General features: G+C 44.8%; 1 protein-coding gene across 5 annotated transcripts in view; it reads left to right on the plus strand.

Moving 5' to 3' along the window:
- CHID1 (chitinase domain containing 1) overlaps nt 1–16,766 on the plus strand; it is a 127,095-nt gene that overhangs the window by 49,063 nt on the left and 61,266 nt on the right. For all 5 annotated transcript variants that reach the window (XM_061463171.1, XM_061463172.1, XM_061463173.1 and 2 more), the window contains one exon: nt 336–491. In XM_061463171.1, the coding sequence (XP_061319155.1) occupies nt 336–491 (156 nt within the window). The remainder of the gene's footprint in view (nt 1–335; nt 492–16,766) is intronic.

The following is a 16,766-nucleotide window of genomic DNA, read 5'->3' on the forward strand; positions in this document are numbered from 1 at the left end:
AAGAGTTGTGAATTACTGTGTAGGCATTGTGCCAGGCCCAGTGACAAAGAAAATGTGCTAGGTGGAAACCTTTTCTTACCCACTCTTAAGACATTTTGTGTCCCTTCACCTTGGAAGGGAATCACAAAGTCAAGAGTGGGGCAAGCATGTTTTGTACTTCAGCACTTCAAGCCACTAGAGAATGTACATTTAACCTTTATATACTGTAGGCTAACCTTCAATGATTTTTGTGTGCCATAGTTTGCTTTTTACAATTTATACTAGGCAAAAAGAGAAGGCCAAGAATGAATGTGCACTTTTTCTGACAACCTGTTTGTTTCTCGCTAACTTGACAGGCCTGGTCCAAATTCCCCTCTTTCCTGGGTACGAGCCTGTGTTCAAGTACTGGATCCTGATTCAAAATGGAGGAATAAAATACTTTTAGGGCTGAATTTCTATGGCATGGACTATTCTGCTTTGGGAGCCTCTGGGGAGCCAATCCTTGGTAGCAGGTAAGACTTCTCTGAATAGTAAGTACTTATGTATGATATATTCTCACAAAACTCAGAAATTTGCATGTATTCTTGTTTAGAAATATGGATGTGTAACAAAGAAATGACAAAAGTGATAAATCTGCACTTGAAAATAGTAGCTTGGTAGTTAGAGTAAGATCTGTAGCTTCTTCTCCCTGTAGAAAAGTCCAGATAGATAGCACAGTTATCCTGTCAGAACTTCTATGGGAAAATGATGTGTGTTCTCTCTTTGTCTGTGGTTGTACATGCAGTTTGCCATCTGTGTGTTAAAATATTCTTCAATATTCTCTTACTCTGTGTATCATTTTGGAGATTCAGGCAGTTGACCAGAGATTGTTTCTCTTGGTTCCTGAAGTTGTTAACCTGTTACTCTGAAACTTGATACTGGTTTCAAACAGCAATATGCCACCAAGCTTTTTTGAGTAGAAAAAGCTGCAATAAGCTCACCTGGAGACAAAAATCTGTAACAAGGTCAAGGGAAATACTCCAAAGCCAGCCTGAAATTTCATATTGATTCTCAGAGGAAAATGGTTTCTTTAATTTTGGGTAACAACCACCTATAATGACAGAGAGCTTTGTACAAAGTCAGGGTATAGTACATCAAGCCAGAATTAAAGCAAGAAAACCAGTTTTAATTTGGCAGGAAAATCAAATTTATTCATAAGCTTGTCATTAATTTATCAAGTAGAACCAAGCCAAATGGAAACAAACCTAAAGCATAAGAGGTGAGTGTTCTCACTTTCACAGGTTAATAAATTCATTGAACCAGAATATTTCAATATAGTAACAGATTGCATTGCATGTTAGGCATTGAAATATTATCTGAGGTGGACTGTATAAGGTAAAGGCCTGAATCTTTTATGTCCATTCCTTCAGTTAAGCAACACATTGTCATCATTGCACTTGCCTCTGCTGTCTTCCACCTTCGCCATGGCTGTTTGCAGGGGTAATACTGTAGACAGTTTTATCCCAATGCTGAATTGTGTTTGAATCTGGCTGAAAAACAGAAAATGAGTGGGGATAAATAAAGCCACTGTGTTCAGTGAAAGGTATATAGTGAGTATATCAGATGGCTTCTGTAAAGTTAGTTGTAGTGGTTAGGCAGGAAAAATAATAGTCAAAGTATTGTTGATTTACAAGCCTAATTATACAAGCTCAGCACAATTAATGTAGCTTCACTGTAATATTTACAGTTCCTTTAGCAGGTAGGAGTATGGCACTATCTAGCAGAATAAAAGTATATTGCTTTTTTCTGAACTGCAACTTTTGCAGTGAGGTTTCTACTTGATAACATACTGCATACTGAGACAGCATCTACTTTTATGTTTCATAGATTCTTCTGACTATAGGATAGTGTTAATTCATGATGCTTTTTAATTAATGACAAATAGTTGAGCTAAGACTAATCTATGATTAACTTCTAATGAAAGAGGCTATGTTTACATGAGGCTATGTTTACATGGATGTTGGCCACTGGTGCAGAGTACAAGACAATGTTTTATACAGAGAATGGTCCTGTTAAGATATTCTTCATTGATAGACCATGATACTGTAATCTTTCAAATATCTGCCAGAAGCAGGGTTGTGGACAGGATCTTTAAGAGACTTTGAGTTTATACATAAAACACATTAATTTTCACTTTGCTGCCTTACCTATTAAACATTGGTCAATGGTTTAAGTTGATTTTTCCAGAAGTACATTTTTGAGCATGTACTGTTATTTATGTCTTCACTATATGTGTTGTGTAGTAACGGAATAGTAAAACAGGTTTAAAATAGGTACAACAGCTTCAAAATAGGCCAAGCTTCTGACTTAAAGAAAACAGTGGGTACAGCTTGTTCAGAGATGCTTTTCTGCCCTTCCTCCAAAAAAGGTTCCCTCATATTCCACTATTAATACTCTGGCTGTGTCAGGGTTTTTTTTCGTTCTATAATATGACAAATGGCTGAGGGTGATCTATTCCTTCTCATTTTTATATCTGCTTCATACTACATAAAAGGCTGCTCAGAAGCTATGTACAGTGTAGAAGTGGGTGGCTTGATTATTTATTTTTCTCACCTCGAATCCTTGGTGAGTTTGAGCTTCCAGTTCCTTGGAGATTGTAATGCAGTGTTAGGTAGGACCTGTAAAAAATGTTCAAGGATTGAGTCATGGCTCCCTTAAGGCACCCTCCATATGTTGTAGTGATTGTGATGTGTCGTGGTTTAAACCCAGTCAGGTAATTCGTTCGCTCACTTCCCCCCCTTTCTTGCCCTCCCCCTGCTCTCAGAGGGACGGAGAGGAGAATCGAAAAGAATGCAACTCCCATGGGTTGAGATAAGAACAGTTTAGTAACTAAGGTATAACACAGATCACTACTGCTACCACCAGTGATAATAATGATAAAGGAAATAACAAGGGAGAGAATACAACACCTCAGCACCAGCCGACCGATAACTCGCCCCCCAAGCCCAACCAAGCACCGACCGATACCTCCTCCAACGCTGCAGTCTCCCAGCCCTTCCGGCTAACTCCCAGTTACATCCTGGGCATGACGTGCTGTGGTATGGAATACCTCTTTGGTCAGTTTGGGTCAGGTGTCCTGTCTCTGCTTCCTCCTGGCTTCCCCTCCCCCCTGGCAGAGCATGAGGCTCACAAAGTCCTTGGCCAAACCAAAACATCGCTATCAGCTCTGTTCCCGAGCTGAAAGTCAAAACACTGCACTACACCAGCTACCAAGAAGGAGAAACATGACTGCTACTGCTGAACCCAGGACATTATCCACCCCTTATTCCATACCATTCACGTCGTGCTCAGATCCCACATTTTCAATATACCATCACTCTTATCTCGGTGCACTCTTAACTTAGTGCATGGACCAGTCCCTATAAAGCTGCTGCATCCATCTGGTCCATGTCAGGCTCCATCTCTTGTAACAGTCTTCCAGAGCAGGAGAGACTGTGTGCAGTGTTCACACTCGTGAATAACCTGGGCAATAGTGTCCATTGTTAAGTCCACCCCTCGATCATGAGTCCCTCTCTGTGTTGCATCTCTGCTCTGATGGCCTGAAGTGCCATGGGCCCACCAGGCTTAAAATAATTCACTGTCCCCTTCAGCAGTTTCTGCAGCTTGTTGCTGGGGACTCCATACAGCTGCCTTCCATCTCCGACGCTTCCAAAGCACTGGAGGGGCCCAGTGGACTAGATACTTGCCCATACTGTCCCACACACCCTGCCACTCATGACTGTCCAGCCTTGGGGAAAATCTCTTGGTCCCCCTATATTGTTGTCTAACCCCAGACAAGACCCGAACCTGACTCTGCTTAACTTTTGAGATCAGACAAAATGGTGGTGGGTAGAACACAGCCTGTGTGTGTGCCAACATGCTGATCCCTATCACAATCAGCAGGCAGGTCCCAAGGATACCCAAAGGCCATTCAGAGCCTTCAGAACTCTCAGAGGATGCTGCTGTGCTTGTCACTGGGGCTGGTGTAGCTGCTGTGCTTGCCGGCTCTCCCACCACCGGCTTCTCTTTTCCTGAGTCCAGCTCTTCCTCCTCTGCCTTGCTGGGAAATGCTGCGTGGTCTCCTGCATCCTCCTGGGGCTCGGCAGGCGGCTTCCGGGGGATGCTCTCGGCCGTCGCGCGGCTCGGCTCGGCCGCGGGGCTCGGCTCGGCCGCGGGGCTGGGCTCGGCCGCGGGGCTCGGCTCCGCCGCGGGGCTCGGCTCCTCCGCCGCCTTCTCCCGCTGCTCAGCAGCCGCCTCCTTCCGCTCCTCGACCGCCCCGACCTCCTCCACCGGCAGCCGTCCCTTCGCGGCCTCCGGCCCCGCTCCCGCCGCCGCTTGGTGCCCGGGGCCGCTCTCCCGGGCCGCTTCGGCTGCCGCCGGCTCCCGGGGCCGCTCCCCCTCGGCTCCCCGCAGCCTCACGAAGATGGAGAGTAGGGTGAGGGCCAGGACGGTGAAGAGCAGCCGGACGGCCAGGTACAAGTCCACGGCCACGTCCGTCCCGCCCTGCTGCTGGAGCCCACCCGTATTACAAGGCATTGCCATAAAGCACAGTGAGACAAGAACCTTAGCCCAGGCCCCACACTTGATAAACACTAACACAGCAAATACCGGCTCTAAGTAAGTTACAACGGTCTGAAGCTGTGAGATCAACAAGAACAACTCTGAGAGCCAATAAATCAGCATTGTGACGAGTGACTATTAATCCAGTCAAATCTGTCGTTATCTCAACCCTTCGTGCCCCACGTTGGGCGCCAAAAAAGAACTGTCGTGGTTTAAACCCAGTCAGGTAATTCGTTCGCTCACTTCCCCCCCTTTCTTGCCCTCCCCCTGCTCTCAGAGGGACGGAGAGGAGAATCGAAAAGAATGCAACTCCCACAGGTTGAGATAAGAACAGTTTAGTAACTAAGGTATAACACAAATCACTACTGCTACCACCAGTGATAATAATGATAAAGGAAATAACAAGGGAGAGAATACAACACCTCAGCACCAGCCGACCGATAACTCGCCCCCCAAGCCCAACCAAGCACCGACCGATACCTCCTCCAACCCTGCAGTCTCCCAGCCCTTCCGGCTAACTCCCAGTTACATCCAGGGCATGACGTGCTGTGGTATGGAATACCTCTTTGGTCAGTTTGGGTCAGGTGTCCTGTCTCTGCTTCCTCCTGGCTTCCCCTCCCCCCTGGCAGAGCATGAGGCTCACAAAGTCCTTGGCCAAACCAAAACATCGCTATCAGCTCTGTTCCCGAGCTGAAAGTCAAAACACTGCACTACACCAGCTACCAAGAAGGAGAAACATGACTGCTACTGCTGAACCCAGGACATGATGTTAAAAGAAAGTACTGGTATTAACTAAATAGATCTTGAATGAATTTTAAGTGCAGTATGGTGTGACAATTTTTTTGTTGTAGATTTCCGTTCAGGTTACTGCATCTGATATATATTCCATGGGCAACATGCCAGTGCTCCTTGGCACACTGTAAGGTGCACACTGTCTTGCTGAAATATATTCATCAGAATCTGATCATCTTTAATAAGAGAGGTGGAGAATTGTAAGCTTTAGTAGCAAACTATATTCCCAAGCTCTTTGATGTGAAGGTAACATGCACTTAAATTGATTATTAGTATAGTTTATGCATAGGATTACATGAGGAGTGCAGAAACTTTTGCTGGTCTCATGTTTGTTTTTTCTTTCATGATAGAAATTAAGTGATGGAAAGAGGCTTGAAACATAAGATTGCATTCACTGAATATTTTTGCTGTCAGGAAGTGCATAAAATAACTTTCAATAGGATTCCTCTGGCAGTGTTTTCTTTTTTAATTCAGAATGTAATCTAAAGGTAGAAGTGATTGGTTACCATTTTGCTGAAAAGATATACAACCTTTACATGTAATATCCTTTTTCCTTCATACATGCCATAAAAAGTTGCATGTATACGTGTATGATTCTATGTGATTGTGTGCCTGTATATATATGTAAATATCAGGATTAAATGAAATGAATTTTTCTTTTATGACAAAATGTAGTTTGTCTTTGGGTGTTGTTACAGTAGGAACTACAGCTTATATTTGCAGTAACAATGTGTTTCTCTTGCAGTTTAGTTACAAGTATTACTTGTCACTCTCAGAGATTATAGTACATCCTGGTGCTTTAATGAACGAAGTACTATTGTTTAGCTGCAGGGAAGGTACATACCTGTCTATATTTCGTTCTGACATAATCTGTATGAAAACCTAAGCAGTAAATAAAGGTGGTATGCTTGTGATTCCCCAAATTGCCTCTGGTGCTTCTGGCAATATTTTCTGCCCTCTGGCTGTCAAGAATCGAGTATCTGTACTGCTAAGATGTAGTCATTAAATTTTACCACTGTATTAAAATCCTGTTAGAACACAACTATCTGGTGTTGCTGACTTGCTGCTCTAATGATCAATTTGTTCCAGCATGTCCTCTATTGATACTGCAATCTGACAGTATTTCTTCTTCACCTCAAAGTGTATGTCTTGGGTAAATAATTCCTCAGTAGTATACACTGAAGTTTAAGAGTCGTTCAGCCTTTCTGCAGAATCTTCAGCTTTGAGTTCTTTTTCAGCAAGCTTCTCAATCTCATGAGCTTCTTCTGATGTACTTTCTTTGCTTTTAGCTATCTGCTCTTCAAAATCTGTCTTAATCATATATTTCAGCTTGTTCAGGTTGTAAATATGATGTTAAATACAAAAGCTGCTATATTTGGGTTTTACATAAAACGCATTCCTTGTATCTTTAGAACTGAGAAAAAGGTTTATAAGGCACATGACTGGTTCTGAAGTTCAGTTGTACAATTTTGTATTGGCTGTGGGTATGTATATCTCAGTGCATCTGATCATAAAAAAAATGTAGTCTGTTACAATGTACATTTTAAATGGTGAGCATATTGCTGTGAAATGTGCTCTTTGTCTCAGGATCTTTTTTAATGATAAATTTAGTACAGGCAACATTTAGGCAGCCAAATGCTGACAAAATAATAATTATTTAGTCCTTCACTGCCTTGTTGTATTCTAAACATTAGAAGATAGCATGATGGAATTGGAAGAGACTACTTCTTTAGCTTAAAACAAAGGGAAGAGCCAGAAACCTTCATTGTAAGTTAAGTTTACTTACTTTCATAAATCTGTGTGGGTGTATGCAGCCAGTATAAAGTGAAATACACTCATTGCTTGGAAGCCTTATTTGGGCTGGTGAGATCACTCACCAGTGGCAGACCTAAACCCACTACTAGCCCTGATTCTCTTCAAAGAACATAGATACCACTATGTATGTATCCGGATTTATCCACTATCAATTCCTAGGCTCCCATTGCGCCATCCTTTCTCCTGCTCCGTGCTGAGAGCAGTGATTATGTTTGCCTTGTTGACCACCACCTCTGAGACACTCACTGTGTTCAGTTACACTGGAAATCAACCGGGGAGGAGTGTGAAAATGGCTGGCTAAGTGCAGTGTGCTGACTTGCTGGATCATATGCAGTATAGATTCCTCTGGGAAGCTTCTGAAGGCATGACTTCCTCGTCTTTTTGAGCCAAAAGACAGCAGCGTGGATGAAGTTCACGCCTTCAGCACCGGAGCGAGGGGAAACACCGCGTCCAGGGCCTCAGTTCTGAGCGGCTGGAGCCCCTCAGGCAGCCTCAAGCCCTCGCCAGGCCTTGCCCAGGAGGCGCAGCTCTCCTGAGGCGAGCAGGGACTCACAGAGGGCGGAGCCCGACGAACAGGGCGTGGCGCGGCAGTTGGAGCCGGCAGTTGGCGCGGACAGGCGGGCGGAACGGTGAGCACTCGCCTGAGGGCAGGGGCCAGCGCCAGGACCCGGGCAGGGAGCTCTGCTTTGGCTGCATCGGCAATATCAGGGTGCGACTGGAGAAAGCCCCAGTGTCAGACCGTTTCGTTCGTGATCCCATGAGTGAAATTAAGACGCGAATGAGATCAAGAACCATAATTGATTAGTTTATTTATTATGAAAAAAAATTATAAAAATGGGATTTTTTTTTTTTTTGTAATAAAGGGGATAGTGATAGGACAGATTGGAATAAAAGTAGAAAAGCAAGAATTCGGGGTGCAAAGAGAGAGATTGAGTCACCCCTGTGGACTCTCTCCAGAGGTGTCCTGGGGATCCATCGTCATCAGTGGTGGGAGTTCTCCAGGGTTCATAGTCAGTGTCAGAGCAGAGTGTCCCCAAGATTCCATAGTAGTCATCAGAGGTAGGTGTCCTTGTGGAGGTGTCTGTCTGCAGTCGTCTCCTTGAAGGTATCACAGTATCACAGTATCACAGAGATTGGAAGGGACCTCGAAAGATCATCTAGTCCAATCCCCCTGCCTGAGCAGGAACACCTAGATAATGTTATACAGGAATGTGTCCAGGCGGGTTTTGAATGTCTCCAGGGAAGGAAACTCCACAACCTCCCTGGGCAGCCTGTTCCAGTGCTCCGTCACCCTCACTGAGAAGAAGTTTCTTCTCAAGTTTAAGTGGAACCTCTTGTGTTCCAGTTTGTACCCATTACCCCTTGTCCTATCATTGCTTGCCACTGAGTAGAGCCTGGCTCCATCCTCGTGACACTCCCCCTTTATATATTTATAGGCACTTATAAGGTCACCCCTCAGTCTCCTCTTCTCCAAACTATAGAGACCCAGCTCCCTCAGTCTTTCCTCATAAGGGAGATGCTCCACTCCCTTAATCATCTTTGTTGCCCTGCGCTGGACTCTCTCCAGCAGCTCCCTGTCCTTCTTGAACTGAGGGGCCCAGAACTGGACACAATATTCCAGATGGGGTCTCACCAGGGCAGAGTAGAGGGGAAGGAGGACCTCTCTCGACCTACTAACCACCCCCCTTCTAATACACCCCAGGATGCCATTGGCCTTCTTGGCCACAAGGGCACAGTGTTGGCTCATGGTCATCCTGTCGTCCACTAGGACCCCCAAGTCCCTCTCCCCTACACTGCTCTCTAACAGGTCGTTTCCCAACCTATACTGGAACCTGGGGTTGTTCCTGCCCAGATGCAGGACTCTACACTTTTCCTTGTTATATTTCATCAAGTTATTCCCTGCCCAACTCTCCAGCCTGTCCAGGTCTCGCTGGATGGCAGCACAGCCTTCTGCCGTGTCAGCCACTCCTCCCAGCTTAGTGTCATCAGCAAACTTGCTGATAGTACACTCAATTCCCTCATCTAAATCGTTGATGAATATATTAAGTAATACTGGTCCCAGTACTGACCCTTGAGGCACTCCACTAGTTACAGGCCTCCAACTAGACTCAGCCCCATAGACCACAACTCTCTGGCTTCTCCCCTTCAGCCAGTTCACAGTCCACCTCACTACCTGATCATTCAGACCACACTTCCTCAATTTAGCTGTGAGGATGCTGTGGGAGACTGTATCACATGCTTTGCTGACATCAAGGTAGACCACATCCACCGCTCTGCCATCATCCATCCACCGTGTTATTTCCTCATAAAAGGCTAAGAGATTGGTCAAACATGATTTCCCCTTGGTGAAGCCATGTTGACTGCCCCTTATAACCCTCTTATCCTTGATACGCCTTAAGATGGCACCAAGGATAAGGTGTTCCATCACTTTCCCAGGGATGGAGGTGAGGCTGACCGGTCTATGGTTACCCGGGTCCTCCTTCTTGCCCTTTTTGAAGACCGGAGTGACATTTGCTTTCCTCCAGTCCTCAGGCACCTCTCCCGTTTCCCAAGACCTGGTAAAGATGATGGCGAGTGGTCTAGCAATGACTTCCGCCAGTTCCCTCAGCACCTGCGGGTGCATCCCATCTGGACCCATGGATTTATGGATGTCCAGATTGCTCAACTGGTCTCTAACCCATTCCTCATCGACTAAGGCAAACCGCTCCGTTGACCTGACTTCATCTAAGGTCTCAGGGGTACAGGGCTCTTCAGGACTGCCTGCAGCAGAGTAGACAGAGACAAAGAAGGCATTCAGTAACTCTGCCATCTCTGTATCTTCTGTCACCAGGGCACCCATCCCGTTCATCAGTGGGCCTACATTGCCTCTGGTGTTAGTTTTGTCTGCCATGTATTTGAAAAAGCTCTTTTTGCTGTCCTTGACCCTTCTCGCCAGGTTTAATTCTAAGGAGGCCTTAGTCCTCCTAGCTGCCTTCCTACATCCTCTAGCAGCAGCCTTATATTCCTCCCAAGTGGCCAGCCCCTCCTTCCATGACCTGTAAACTCTCCTCTTCCACTTGAGCATACCCAGCAGTTCCCTGTGGAGTCTGTCTCGTGGAGTTGTCTTCATGACAATGTCTCATGGAGGGTGTCCCTCAGGGTCTGTAGTAGTCATTGGTGGAGAGTGTCCTCATGGAGGTTTCCTTCTGGAGTCATCCTCATGGCAATGGCTCCTCTTCATGATTACCTTTTCCCCCTTTTACCATGGGGGAGGAGGGGGAGGGAAAGTACCTCTGTTCTTCATGTCATGTATTGTGTGTTCCTGGTGGACCAGTTTCCCTGGTCTTGCAGCCAGCTCTTCAACTGCACATGTCTGCAGCAATTCTTGGGATGATGGACAGAAGAGTCTTACCTCAGATCTTTCCCACTCACCTCTCAGGCAATGGTTGGTGGAGTCCCAGTTCAGCTCCTCACACCCTTTTCCCAAGCAATGGACACTGGAGTCTTAACTCCCTCCAGCCATCTCTGAGACAAAAGATAGGTGAATCCCATCTCAGCTTGTCATACCAGTCTTTGAGACAATGGACTGTGGAATCCCATCTCAACTTCTCATACCAATCTTTGGGACAGTGGACAGTGGAGACTGATTTCAGATCAATCTCTCCCAGGCACCCAGACAGAGCTGACAAGAGGGGAGGCTGCAGCACAGACCTCAAAGTGTAAAAAGTGCCTTGACTTATTTCTTGAGGCATGGGTGCACAGTGGGCAGGGCTGCATTCTGTGTGCCCTGATGGAGGTCCTCCTGCAGCAAGTGGAGGAGGTGCGGGAGACTGTCAGTAGGCTAAGATATACCCGGGAAGCTGATAGGGAGCTGGACTGCTTGCTCCAGGCCCAAACTGTTCAGGGCCCACAAGTGCCCACGATAGCACATACCGAAAATGATGGCATTAACCCAGGAAGCTGGGAGCTAATATATAAAAAAAAAAAAAAAAGAGGAAGAAGAGAACAATTAGAAGCAAGGAGCTTCCTCCAAAATCCAGCGTCCCCACCCAGAACCACTTTGCAGTTCTGCGGGGGGCTAATGAGGAAATGCACACCTCACCAAATGAACAACCAGCTGATGCACCAGTAAAGAGGATCACTACTAGTGCCTCCAGGAGAAAGTGGCGTGTCATAGTAGTAGACTCTAGTAATAGTAGGCAGGTCAAAGTAGACTCTGCTATGAAAGGGCCTGACCCGATCTCAAGGGTGATGTGTTGCCTAGCAGGGGCTCAGATCAGGGATGTTGCAGAGAGGCTGCCTGGTCCAGTAAGTCCCACTGACTGTTGCCCACTTCTTGTCCATGTGCGTGCTAGTGATATTGACAGCAGTAGCCTGTGAATCATTAAGGAGGACTACAGAGCCCTGGGAGAGGTGCTTAGGGGATCTGGGGCTCAGACAGCTTTTTTATTGATCCTCCAGGTCAAAGGGGAAGACCTTGGAAAGACCAGGCAGATTTGGCAGGTTAATAAATGGTTAGAACAGTGGTGATATAGTATGGGGTTTGGTTATTTAGAACACAGGACTCGATTTGGACCAGGTCTGCTGGAGGCTGGTGGAGCTGGTCTGATGAAGGGGAAGAGCTGCTTTGGTAAGAGACGTGCCAGGCTGGTCAAGGGAGCTTTAAACTAGATGTGCTGGGGGAGAGGGGTACCTATCCATCCCAACATTCCCAGTCAGTTGCCAGCACCTTTGTTAAATGTGTGGAGTAATGCAGAGATATTGCAGCCACTCCAGCTAATGAGTCAGCTTTATTTGGAGCTCAGCTCAGATGCCTCTAAACAAATGCCTGTAGTATGGGCAGTAAATGAGAGGAATTAGAGATGTGTCCATTGCTATGGGGATATGACACTATTGGAATCATAGAAGTATGGTGGGATGGCTCCTATGACCAAAGTGTTGGAATGGAAGGTTGTAGGCTCTTTAGGAAAGACAGGCTAGGCAGATGGGGAGGGGTAGAAGCTATTTATGTCAGTGATAGGCTGGAAAGTATGGAACTCTTTCTGGGGACAGGTGATGAGTCAACAGAGAGCTTGTGGGTGATGGTCAAAGGGAGAATAGCGATGGGAGACATTACTGTGGGGATCTGTTACAGGCCACCCAATTAAGAGGACTCTGTGGATGAAGCTCTCTATAGACAGATATAAGCAGCCTCACACTTGCAGGCTGTTATCCTCATGGGGGACTTCAACCACCCTGACATCTGTTGGAATGACGGTATGGCCCGGCACAAGTAATCCAGGAGGTTCCTCGATTGTGTGGAAGACAACTTGCTCTTGCAAGTAATAGAGGAACGGACAAGGAGAGGTGCCATGCTTGACTTCATGCTCACCAACAGGGAGGGGCTGGTTGGGAATGTGACAGTCCAAGGTGGCTTTGGCTGTAGTGATCATGAGATGGTTGAATTTGAGATCCTCAGGGCAGTGAGAAGAGCATGCAGCAAGCTCACTACCCTGGACTTCAAGAGAGCAGAATTTGGCCTCTTCAGGAACCTGCTTAGTAAGGTTCCATGAGATATACCCCTAGAGGGTAGGGGGGCCCAAGACTGTTGATCGATATTCAAAGATCACCTGCTACGAGCTCAGGAGTGTTGTGTCCTGACTAGAAGGAAATGCGGCAGGAGGGCCAGGAGACCTCCATGGATAGATAAGATGATGCTGAGAAAACTTAGAGGGCAAAAAAGAAGCTTATAAAAGGTGAGAGCAAGGACAGGTGACCTGGGAAGAGTTGTTGATGTTGTCTGGGAAGCTAGGGACCAGGTCAGGAAAGCTAAGTCCCAGTTAGAATTGAGTCTGGCAAGGGATGTGAAAGAAAACAGGGCTTCTGTAGGTATGTAGCAAGCAAAAGACAGACAAGGGATAATGTGGGCCCTGTCCGGATGCTAGCAGAACTGGCTACCCTGGATTGGGTCTCCAAATCCAATGAATTTTTGCTTCAGTCTTCACTGGCAAGTGGTCTGACCATGCCGCCCATGTCTTGGAAGGAAGATGCAGGGACTGTGAGAATGAAGACCTTAAGGCCACTGTAGGAGAGGATCAGTTTCAAGGTTGTCTTAGGAACCTGAATGTGCACAAGTCCATGGGACCTGATGAAATCCATTTGCAGGGTCTGAAGGAGCTGGCAGATCAAGTTGCTAACCACTGTCCATAATATTTGAAAAATCATGGCAGTCAGGTAAAGTTCCTGACAACTGGAAAAAAGGGTAATGTAACCCCCATTTTCAAGAAGGGGAAAATGGATGACCCAGGGAACTGCAGACCAGTCAGTCTCACCTCTGTGCCTGGCAAAATTTTTGAGCAGATTCCCCTGGAAGGCATGCTAAGGCACATGAAAAACAACAAGGTGCTTGGTGACAGCCAGCATGGCTTCACTAAGGAGAAATCCTGCCTGACCAATTTGGTGGCCTTCTGTGATGGGGCTGCAGACCTGATAGATATGGGCAAAGCAGTTGACATCCTCTGCCTAGACTTGTGCAAACGTTCGACACTGTCCCACATGACATCCTTGTCTCTAAACTGGAGGGACCACTCAGTGGATAAAGAATTGGCTGGATGGATGCATGCAGAGAGTTGTGGTCAATGGCTCAATGTCCAATTGGAGACAGGTAATGAGGGGTGTCCCTCAGGGGTCGGTGCTGGGTCCAGTCTTGTTCAGCATCTTTGTCGGTGACATGGACAGTGGGATTGAGTGTGCCCTCAGCAAGTTTGCCTATGACACCAAGTTGTGTGGTTCGGTTGGTACGCTGGAGGGAAGGAATGCTATCCAGAGGGACATTGACATAGTTGAGAGGTGGGCCAATGCCAACCTCATGAAGTTTAACCATGACAAGTGCAAGGTCCTGCATCTGGGTCAGGGCAGTCCTAGGCACAGCTACAGGTTGGGCAGAGAAGAGATTCAGAGCAGCCTGAGGAAGGACTTGGGAGTGTTTTGTGTGGTTTGTTTTTTTTTTTTATTTTTAGGCCTAGTGAAGCTAATCTGAATATCATCAGTATAGAAGTTGAATGAACTTTCTTGGTAACTCAGTATCATTTCAGTTGGTTGAGTTTATAGGAAGACAATTACAGTTTGCTATTGCTAAAGAGCACCACTTTCAAAGCTTTATTTAGCAAGCTCTGAAACTTAGGGTAAATCTTGATAAAGCACAGTTCCTTGTCTTCCCTTCCTCCCCCCCCAGGTCTGCTAAAGTCATATCTCTGTTACTTGGCTATGTCAATGCTATCAAGCAGACTGGCACAGAAGAAGTGCTGTGCACCCAGTACTTTGGGGCTTTTTTCTTTGGCATGACTATAACTTGGTCCTGTGGACTGAAACTCATCAGCTGTTAGTATGCCTTTTCTGCTGTCTTATCCAAAAAAAACCCCAAACCCGATTCATTTCATGTGCTCTGAGACTGCTCCATGATGCAGGCCAAAGTATGGTGTTAGCTTTTCTTGTAGAATCTCCATCCTGATGTGACCAAAAGGTCTGTAGGCACAGTGATACAATCTAAATGCCTCCTTTCTTTTTGACACAGTGCCTTTAAACAGTACACTGGAAAAAGGGGAAAATAAAGTGAAGTTACAAAGCATAAGATAAGGGAACAGGAAATAATTCTGTAAAATTATTTCAACATTTCTCAAGGCTGGTTGTTTAAGGTTCACAGTAATTGTGCATATTTATTACAATTGTAGAGAAAAGTAGTAATTGCATCATGAAAGTATGCATTGATCTCATTTCTGATGGAAGAACTTGCTAACCAAGTCGTGAACCGGCATGGAAATATGTAACTCAGGAACAGGGTTGAAGCTTGAAGCCTTGAAGTAATACTTACAGAAAACAGTAATGGAGCGTATAGCTATGCAGTTTTTGAAGTAATGGAATTGCAAGTGTGTTCCGCAACATTAACAGATTCTGATTTGTGCAAACAGCTTGTTTACACTTGGTGTTATGCAGCAGGTGATTGAATGAGATTTCTGGTGATAACATGCAACAGCAGCATAAGGTCCAATAAATTATTTCTTTTTACAATTTTGTGGGATATCTCAGTTTATTATTAACAGCAGGAAGTAGAGGGAGGAGGGGTCTTCCCTCCCTAAATTATTTCATGCCTATTTTAGGAAAATGGATCAAGAAATGTTAGTAATAAATTTTAGCTAAAGTAGTTCTTGGATTTTGTGCTCTAAAAATAGGAGAGCTGCATTTCAGAATGTTTCTGGAACATACTGTTGTTCTTGTCTAAAATAGAAATCATGTCAGACTGAGATACTTGATCTACATTTAGGAATTACAGTATTATGAAAATTATTTCAAATAAATCATTTGTAAACTCAATGAAATTTACAAGATTATGCCCAAAATATAGATATGTATCCTAAATAGTTCTTTATTTCTGACAGTTTTATGTATGTCGTTTCCATGTTTGTATCAAATGTTTGTTTTGTTGCCCTATTTTAGAAAGAAATTGTCTTTGAGAAAACTGAAAATATCTTCATAAACCACATCTTTGTAAACCTTTTGCAAATAGCTTCTGCCTTTTGTCATTTACCTGCCCTTAAGGTTGGGGAGGGGAAAAAAAATCCACTAGAATGGTATTTCATGTAAAGTTCAAGGTTGCTGCATTGCCACACTTCTTAGAGCAGGTACGTGCACTTACCTGTTTGTGAGTGAGGACATTGATCAGGCAAGAGGGTTGAAATGGAGTCTGTACGTTCTGTGACTTAGTTTCTGTAAGATTGGGGATAGTCATACTGCCAACCTCACATACAGGTTAGGGGTATAGATGGCAGGTAGTGCTTGCAGTCTTGGATGTAAAATTATCTACTGCAATTGTTAAAGGCCAGAAGAGGTAATCTTATCATTAGTGTTTCCTTGTATTTGGCAAAATTTAGAGACATCTGTGTTTTACAAGATTGATTTTTTTTTTTTTTTTTTTTTGTCCTGTTTGAGTGAAAGTTAAGTGACTCCCACTGACTTACTTTCTTACGTTGTTTCCAGCTGAGGAGAAGTTGTGGGTTAAAGGTCTGTACTTAATATGCTGAACATTTTGAGCCACAAACCTGGGAAGGTTAAAGTCAATGAAGCTGTCACTTTCTATATCCTTGCACTGCTTTGAGTTATTTTTAATGGATTTAGATATAGTTTCATTTCATTTGATTCTACATTTTATAGTAATTTTCACTATTTTTTATAGTACATTTTCACACTACAGTGTGAAAAAAATTCAACATAGAAGTGGAATATATCTTTGTATTGACAGCATGAGTGAAGTTCTGATTGCTCTAGGGAATAATAATCTGTAGAATTGGTCCTAGATTTTAGCATAGTAATATGTCAAGGTTACAGAGTGTCCTACCTATAAATTTTGATTGGATCTAAAAAATCTGTTCATAAATGAAGAGTTTTCTTCCTGCTCCATGCCTTTAGAATCTTCCTTGAGAAAATCCATGAAGGGAGTATTAAGCATAAGGTATGTTGGGAGCCCTGTTGTTGTCTGGCAGCATTTACTTGGCAACTGTGTTAAGAATAATTGAAAATCTGCATGTTTTTAAAGCAAAAATTTGTAATGGGATCATGAGCTTACCTGAAGTAACATACTGATAATTTGC

Source organism: Pezoporus flaviventris, unplaced genomic scaffold (genome assembly GCF_033815535.1).
Source record: "Pezoporus flaviventris isolate CSIRO_AGI_PZ_B2104156 unplaced genomic scaffold, CSIRO_AGI_Pfla_v1 ptg000036l, whole genome shotgun sequence".
NCBI lineage: Eukaryota > Metazoa > Chordata > Aves > Psittaciformes > Psittacidae > Pezoporus > Pezoporus flaviventris.